Source organism: Oratosquilla oratoria, chromosome 35, assembly GCF_046742065.1.
Source record: "Oratosquilla oratoria isolate Oo_2021 chromosome 35, ASM4674206v1, whole genome shotgun sequence".
In the NCBI taxonomy this organism is placed as follows: Eukaryota; Metazoa; Arthropoda; class Malacostraca; order Stomatopoda; family Squillidae; genus Oratosquilla; species Oratosquilla oratoria.
Window position 1 is genome coordinate 2307079 of NC_134811.1, and position 8174 is coordinate 2315252.

Consider the following 8174-nt stretch of genomic DNA (forward strand, 5'->3'; position numbering starts at 1 on the left):
CTCCACTCTCTCTTATCTTGGAAAAAGTTAATACATACATACATACATATACCAAAGGCTTTTCCCCCCTTATAAGGGAGGTAGCCAAAAAACAAAGGCATAAAAACCACTCCCACTTATTCCATCCCCAACACACTCCACTCTCCTTGACCCTCTTCCCTCCCTCTTATCTTGGTTCCTCCTGGATGACAAGTCATCCCTGCATCTCGCCCACTGCCCTGGGTCAGAAGCAGTGTCACAAGACACAACACTTCCACAGCAAGGCTGCTTCATTAATTCGGCAACCCCCTCTCTCCATCCCCTGTTAATGTTAATACATACATATACCAAAGGCTTTTTTCTCCCATACATGGGAGGTAGCCAAAAGGAAAAGGCATAGAAAACCACTCCCACACACTTAATGTTAATACTTTCCTTATTATTTTCAGCCTCAGCTTCCCACTTTGGTACCAGCATGTGGAATGAAACAAGTTGGGAAAGTACAGAAACGATGTGCAGACTGCTACCTTGTCATGCGTAAGGGCAGACTGTATAACATGTGCAAGACCAAACCAAGGCATAAACAGATGAGCATGGTTAAGAAAGAGAAGAATACATGGGTTATTACACATGCATCCATGAGCCCAAAGCGTCCGTGGTGAAAAGAATCCATTTGTATGTAAACTGTTTAAGATTTCTTTAATAAGTTTATTTTTACAATACTGTCATTTGATCTTAACAAAGTATTTTGTATAATTGAACTTAGTCCATCCCTTTAGATTTTATGTATGCATACATACATATACCAGAAATCTTTTTCTCCCATTTGTGGGTATTCCCTTTTAAAAAGGAACAATCCTTTTGTTATGTGTATATATATGTGCATAAAGAAAATTTGAAAAGGTGGGCTGAGTTCAGTAATACAAAACCTTTTTTTTTTTCTATATACATTATTGTTATTTCAGTATTTATGATTTGGTCTTATAGGAATAGCATTTGTATTAAAAGTTATCTCATTTTACTCACCAGAAGTTATTCATCATAAAAATGAAATGTGTAAATGATTATTATGGTATGTGATGTTTACAGTATAGGTCTGAAATGTGAATGCTGTGTAAATTAAGTTTGAATCTGTAAATAGGGAGGAAATAAAATAGTTTGTCTTATATGAGTTATTATTATACCATAATGAGCAAAGTTGCTAATTGTCATTGATATGGTTTGATATGGTTTAGTGTCACAAACTCCCCCTTATCGGGAGGCTAGGATGGGGCTCCTTACAGATGACTTTGTATCATGGAATTTAATGAACTAAGCCCTTGGTACAACTATCGCTGGTGGCAGGGTTCAAAGCACTGTCCCCTCGACCTTCGCCGCAAGTAACAACACCCTAACCCGCTCAGCCAGCAAGCTTTACTAAGAAGAAAATCAAGGATGGCTCACAGATGATGGCACTATCATCTAGAGGCAAGAAGCTTGATAGATGGTAATTCAAGTATTAGAGTTAATGTATGATGGCAGCAAGTTCATGTGGTTTGAAATCCAACCAATCTGATTTGAAGATAATAGTGACTGAGAGATAATTTTCTCTAATGTCCATCTTGCAAGACCACCATGAAAAGGTACTTATCATTGGTCTCAACTGGAAAGTAAATTGTGCAATGTTAAAATAAAATAAAAACAACAGCTGGAAATGAAGACAACTTGACTGTTGCCTCAACTTTTGCTGACAGGAAACCTGGAGCTTCACAGTGGCTGTCAGTGGTCCTTGGGTCCTCTCATATATCTCTGTAGGAATCAATCACTTATCAATCCATTGCCCCAGATCTCTCCAACAGAAGACCCTTTGCTCCTGAGTAAAGAGTAACAGCCACTGGATTGGTCCAGAAGTTACTCAAAGAGGAAATATTGTGTTGTCTGGGAATGGGTAATATTGGACAGTGTAGTATAAGGTGTTTGGTGTCTTCTATGTGATGGTTACATCTAGCAAAGTTTGTTTCAGGGTAGGCCTATTCTGTGTTGGTATTGTTTTAGTGCTAGATAGTGATCTGAACATAGTTGTGCTAAATTTGGTTCTTGTTTCTATTTGGAAGGATTTTTGTTATGACACTGATGTCTGGAGGGGTTTGATGGAGTATGATGAATGGTCTTGAAAGTGCTTGTTTTGTTATTTGAGTGTGAATGTATTTGTGTGATGCAGGTGATAGGTTGTTGTGTATGTTTGAGTAGTTTGCTATGAATGTTGCATTTTCAGTTTGTTGTGCTTGTGTGATGTAGTGAGATGGGTGAGTAGGGTTGAAGGCTTTTACAAAGATCTGTATACCTATCCTTTTGAAGTTTATTTGGGTGGTATGATGTAGCCTTTTCTTATTTTCATTTATTTTGTTAAATTTGTAGGGTATCTATGTTTATTTTCCTGATTTTTGGGAATGATACTTTGGATGTATAGTTGCTGTTCTTGAGAAATGTTTGTAGGCTGTGATTAGATGGTGATTTAATGAGCAACTTCCACCGACAAAACAATGTGTTCACCTTTCCTCCGAACAATTTATTTACCTAATTGTAGTATACAGGTAAGGAGTATTGCTCCTTGGGGCCGGTTTCCTATTTTCCAATTTTATCATACCAAGCCTCAAGTTCATGTGTAGTTCCAACTTAATCTATATCCTTTATTTCCAATTCTCTAATTTAGATTTGAATTCTTGTATTGTTCCAACTGGGGCTATATCGCCTTCTAAGCTGTTCCAAGTATTTATGTATCTATGTGGAAAACTGAATTTCTTCAGGGATGGCCCATCATCCAGAAGGTGCCAAGATAAGAGTGAGGGAGGAGGGTGGAGGGGAGTGGAATATATAGGAAATGGAATGGGTGGGAGTGGTTTCTATGCCTTTTTCTTTTTGGCTACACCCCATGTAGGGGGAAAAAGCCTCTGGTATATGTATGTATTTCTTCACAGCATTTAGACATGTGGTGTTTCTTAATTTGTTCCTATGACCTCAGCCCTCCTTTCATTAATCAAGAGATCTCTTCTGTCAATGTAATTTGTTCCCATTAGTGACCTGAGTATTGAAATCATATCACCTCTTTCTCTTTGACCTTTCAAAGTTGGCAGACTCAGTGCTTTTAGTCTTTATTCATATGGTTTATGTGCCAGGCTGGGGGAAACTATACATGATTTCTCCGCAGACCACTTCCCAATAACATAGGATAGATAGAAGATAAAAATTAAACCCACATACAAAAAAATAAATAAATAAAATGAAGTGAAAAAATAAGTGAATAGATAAATATATAATTAAACTACAAAAAAGCAAGGTCACAATATTGTACAGAGCAAATAGAAAATAACTTGAATGCATTTGCCATAGGTCAATTTGGATCCATAGATAAGACAGTAAAAGAGATGGGCAGAGACAATTCAGAGGAACAGCAAGAGATAAACTCCAAGAGGCTACAGAAAAAAAAATATATATATAAACCCAATTACACAGGAGAGATAGCCACCCTCAAAAATAGAGAAACTAAAAAGAAAAAAATCTAAGAAGAAAAAACTGCCACAGTTAGACAAAGATATAAGAAAGATAGAAACAAAACTGAAAAAAAGCATATAGTAGGGAAAACAAATTTATAGAACTAAAAAAGAAAATTATTTTTTACTCTAAACTAAAGTGAACCCACCTTCTCATAAAGCAGTAAGAACAACCCATGTTGAAATACATTAAACAACACAGCAATGTAATATAATTAACAAGTACCGGTACATACAAGATTAGTAAAAGAAGTGTGGAAGGTGGAGGTGGAAGGAGTGAATATGAGGGGGGTGTCCTAGGATGAGATGGATGGATGGGGTGAAAGGGGCTTTACAAAAGAGAGGAATGTCTGTAGAGGAAGGACAGAAGATAGGGGTGAATGGAGAAGGGTTGTGTATAGATGAGGCTGTGATGCATGAGGGGGATGGGGGGTGAGGAAGTATGTATGAGAAAAAAAATTGACACAGCCCGAAGGGATTTCTCCCCATCTCCTTTTCTGCATGAGGGGACGGAGAGGTGGGGTCGCCGAATTTATGAAGTGGCCTTGCTGTGGATGTGCTGTGTCTTGCGACACTGCTTCTGACCCAGGGCAGTGGACAGGATGCAGGGATGACCTGTCATCCAGGAGGTGCCAAGATAGGAGGGAGGGTGGAGGGGAGTGGAATATATGGGAAATGAAATGGGTGGGAGTGATTTCTATGCCTTTTTCTTTTTGGCTACCCCCTGTGTAAGGGGAAAAAAGCCTTTGGTATATGTATGTACATACATACATATACCAAGGACTTTTTTCCCCTAACAAGAGAGGTAGCCTAAGTCAAAAGGCATATTTCCACTCTAGGAATCGACTTACATACATATACCAAAGGCTTTTCCCCCCTTACACGGGGGGTAGCCAAAAAGAAAGGCATAGAAACCACTCCCACTCATTCCATTCTCTACATATTCCACTCCCCTCCACCCTCCTCACCCCCCCTTATCTTGGCACCTCCTGGATGACAGGTCATCCCTGGATCATAACTGTAATAGTTTGCTCGTAAAATATTTCTCAACGGAATTTGTATGGCAGCCGAAGAAATATTTGACGTAGGTTGATATTTTACACTGACACTGTACTAAATATCTACCAAGGTGGAACCTGACTACAAATAGATCATAATACACATGATGTTATAACATAATTATAATATAAATAAATAGAATATGAATAAATAGCAGTGCGCAACTCGATAGCATTTGTTATTTACGATTATGAATAATACATTGATAAAAATGCAAGAACTTTTAAGCATACGTAGTAATATACTAATTGTATTTGGTTATATATTATCATTGTGTCTTAGAATATTCCAATCGTATTTCATGTACATTTCTTTGTGACCTTCACCTTAAAAAGAATCGCTGTTCGTCGCCGAAAGGAGCCGTCTACAACCAGCCATAGAAATGTCTGAATTCGTCTCCAAAATTTACCAGAATGTGTTTCGAAGGACCTCCTCCTTCGCGTTTGCAGCAATTGCGTCTGCTTTCTTCTTCGAAAGAGGATTCGACCTTGCTACAGATACCATTTGGGATGCTATAAATCAAGGAGTAAGTAGTAGCTCTAAGAAATGGGTCGTATGTCGTCAGCTGATACGAATCCCCGAGTGGTGATGCAATAGAACAGTGGGCCAATTTCACAAATATTTACAAAGATGATTCAAATTTTATTTCAAGAATTACGCAAAGTAATCATCATTATGCTTTTCGAATAGTTACTCATGTAATGAGTGAAAATTCAGGATATTTCCTTCTGATGTTGAATAGTTTTCACTTTGTTTTTTTGTCCATGTTGGTAGCAGTATGTTATTTGTAAATCTTTTTTTTTTTTACTAAAATATTCATGCACCTGCAGTTACTGGGCTATGATCTTTTGTTGTGTAAATCAACTATTTGAAATTCATTGCATGTTTAGTTTTTTATATTTAGGGGAAAACAAGAGCCAAATTTCGTTACAAAATTCAAATTTGTAATATAAATATGATATAGTTAGGTTGATTTAGACTCAGCAAGGTTAGGTTAGGATATTTATACTTAAATCATGCTTTGAGATGAAAATATGAGCAAGGGAGGCCATTACAAGGTCAAGGGAAAGTCCGTTGGCGTTGATTGACTATGCAGCAAGTATACCGTATCCGTATGAGTAAGTGGATACACCTTAACCTCTTTGCTCCGGGGCACATCACACGTCTGGCAACATTAGCTGCCTGACGTGCGATGTTGCGTCATAATAATCGCATTATAAAAAATAAAGTCAGAGCTCAATCGTTCGTTCTCTTTCACCCGTGAATTTTGATAACCATAGAAAATATGATGAAGCCAGTTTAGAGAGAATGAAGATTACGTAGGTACGACTACAATAAATATAATCAAAAGGCCGACGTCGGCATCATCGCGTACCCACTTGCTCCTCATGACGCCTACGTGTGTGGCACCATATGGAAGTGGTTAAAGGGTATAATTAGCTAAAGTCACTAGTAAAGTTTATTAACATAATTACGTATCAATCCATAGCTCCAGGTCCTGGTAACAGGAAAATCATGGCTCTTATATAACGGGCCACTGGATTGGCCCAGAAATCACTCAAAGAGAAGATGTTGTCTGGGGATGGTTAGGATAGTGTAATGTTGGATATATGTTCAGTGTCTTCTATGTGGGAATCGTATCTGGGTCCCCAGATACCCCAGTGTATGTTTTGATAGGTTAGTGAGAATTATTTAGCAAAATTTAAATATGTATTCTTGTGAAGTCCGAGGTATTTGATACAGTTAATAGAGAAACATTATAGATTTTTACAGCTATATGAAGGGTAGGAGAAGCATATTGAAGATATTCAAGAATTTTATAAGTAGGAAGGTATGTAATAGGGGAAAGTTCAAAGTTGAAAGTAATCTATCCGTTGCCTTTGGTCTTTTGTAGGAGGCACTTGAGTTCTGTGTAATTATTAGTAGCCACCAGATGCCCATAAGTCACTTGAGAAAGAAATATTGTCCAGTTAAGGCAGTTTGGTAAAGAGAGTAGTCTACAATTGCATTAAAGAATTGGTATTTTGTTTACCTTAATTAATAAGTATATAAGGCAAAGCAAGGGCATTTGTTATTGTGAATGACAATGACGGTTTTTCCAGATAGTGGAAAGTTGTGCCAAGCATTAGATAAAATATCCATTTAAAAAATGTCTAGCAATGGACAAAGTTCATGAAATCTAGAATTTGTTAAATGGAGGCCTATTAGGTTGAGGCTTTGAGTGTATTGCATATTATGGGCTAGGATAGTCTGATTGAGCACTTATTACTTGGACAAGATTTTTGTGTTGTATGCTTATGGAGTGGCCTTGAGAGTCCATATTGATTTGTTGAGGTCTCGAGTTCCAATAATTTGGAAACTCATAGCCCAACAACAGTTGGCAGCATTAATCAGGCTCTTCCACAAATCAATATTTGAAGAATAATTGGACTGTTAGTGGTATAGCATGAAACAATTTGTGTCAGTGGCTGACAGTTGTAGTAGGATGGGTGCATTCTCCAGTTGTATGCTCTCCATGTAGGAAAAGGTTCAAGAAATACAGTTGAATTTATAGAGATATCTGAGGCTCAGCACTGTAAGGTTTTGAAGGGTTTTTGGAAATTAACAGCTCTTCTGCCCACCTTGCATAACCACCACAAGCAAGTCACTGTCATTACTCCATACAATAATTGTACTCACACAAAATCTTTATTAAAAAAAAAGTAGATTATGATCCAGCTGACTATATAGATACATGAGTGGAAGGGTGGTAAGGTAAACACCAGGAATCGTTAGCAATAAAACTCCAACGGTTCCTGGTGTTTACCTCGCCACCCTTCCACTCATTCTGTCTTACGCATTTCAACATATAGATATATGTTTACATTATTTTGCAACTATTGGTAGTATTGTCCAGTTTCACATTTTCTAAATACTGCTCATGAATAATAACTTTTTAAGAATGTAACAAAATTATTTTTTTGCAGAAGCTGTACAAACACATCAAGCACAAGTTTGATCAACCTTCAGCAGAGGAGGAGGAAGACGATGATGATGATGAATAAGAAGAAAGAAACTGGCTAGCATGAAAGTAACAGTATAAAATTCCATATCATATCATTCATCCATTTCATCTATCCTGAACTTGTGTTAGAAATTCATGTGAGGTCCAGTATGTCTAGTTGGAAATAACTCTTACTTCTATGAAGAATATAAAACAGAATCCATCAATTGTACAGTTGCATATAAATAAAGTATTTGATAATATGACTTGGTTGTTCTTTGTAAACCAGATTGGTCATCAGGTATTGCCATCAAATGGAAGGTTATGATAAACGTGTACACACACACACCAAAGGCCTCTGATAAGGGTAGTGGTTAAGTCAGCTTATTTGTCAATCACACACATGCATAAATATCACCAGAATAATGAGGAAATCGGAAACCTTTCTTGCTATTTACAACCTGGGGTTAAACAAAGGTAAAAAAAAAAATGGTTCAACTAAAGGTGTGTCAGGAACATAGCTTGGGAAAATAGAGAACAAGGATAAGTTTACAATCTAGGAATGACCATACAAGAACCTATAGGAAGAAAAAAAAATTGAAAGAGGTGTAGACACATACATA

The 8174-nt window shown here is 37.3% G+C and overlaps 2 protein-coding genes across 8 annotated transcripts in view; both read left to right on the plus strand.

Annotated features, from left to right (window-relative positions):
* mRpL36 (mitochondrial ribosomal protein L36) overlaps positions 1–1145 on the plus strand; it is a 13292-nt gene extending 12147 nt beyond the window's left edge. For all 7 annotated transcript variants that reach the window (XM_076173843.1, XM_076173845.1, XM_076173846.1 and 4 more), the window contains one exon: positions 429–1145. In XM_076173843.1, the coding sequence (XP_076029958.1) occupies positions 429–641 (213 nt within the window). In that variant the 3' untranslated portion in view covers positions 642–1145. The remainder of the gene's footprint in view (positions 1–428) is intronic.
* A 3746-nt stretch (positions 1146–4891) lies between these two features.
* On the plus strand, positions 4892–7817 carry ox (ubiquinol-cytochrome C reductase complex subunit oxen). Its single transcript, XM_076173850.1, has 2 exons — positions 4892–5094; positions 7535–7817. The coding sequence occupies exons 1-2, from the start codon at positions 4951–4953 to the stop codon at positions 7610–7612; spliced, it is 222 nt and encodes a 73-aa protein (XP_076029965.1). The 5' UTR covers positions 4892–4950; the 3' UTR covers positions 7613–7817.
* Positions 7818–8174: the final 357 nt, after the last annotated feature.

Coding starts and splice junctions, on each gene's coding strand:
- ox (XM_076173850.1), top strand. CDS start 4,951: ATGTCTGAATTCGTCTCCAAAATTTACCAGAATGTGTTTCGAAGGACC. Junction 5,095..7,534: donor GGGATGCTATAAATCAAGGA/GTAAGTAGTAGC, acceptor ATTTTTTTGCAG/AAGCTGTACAAACACATCAA.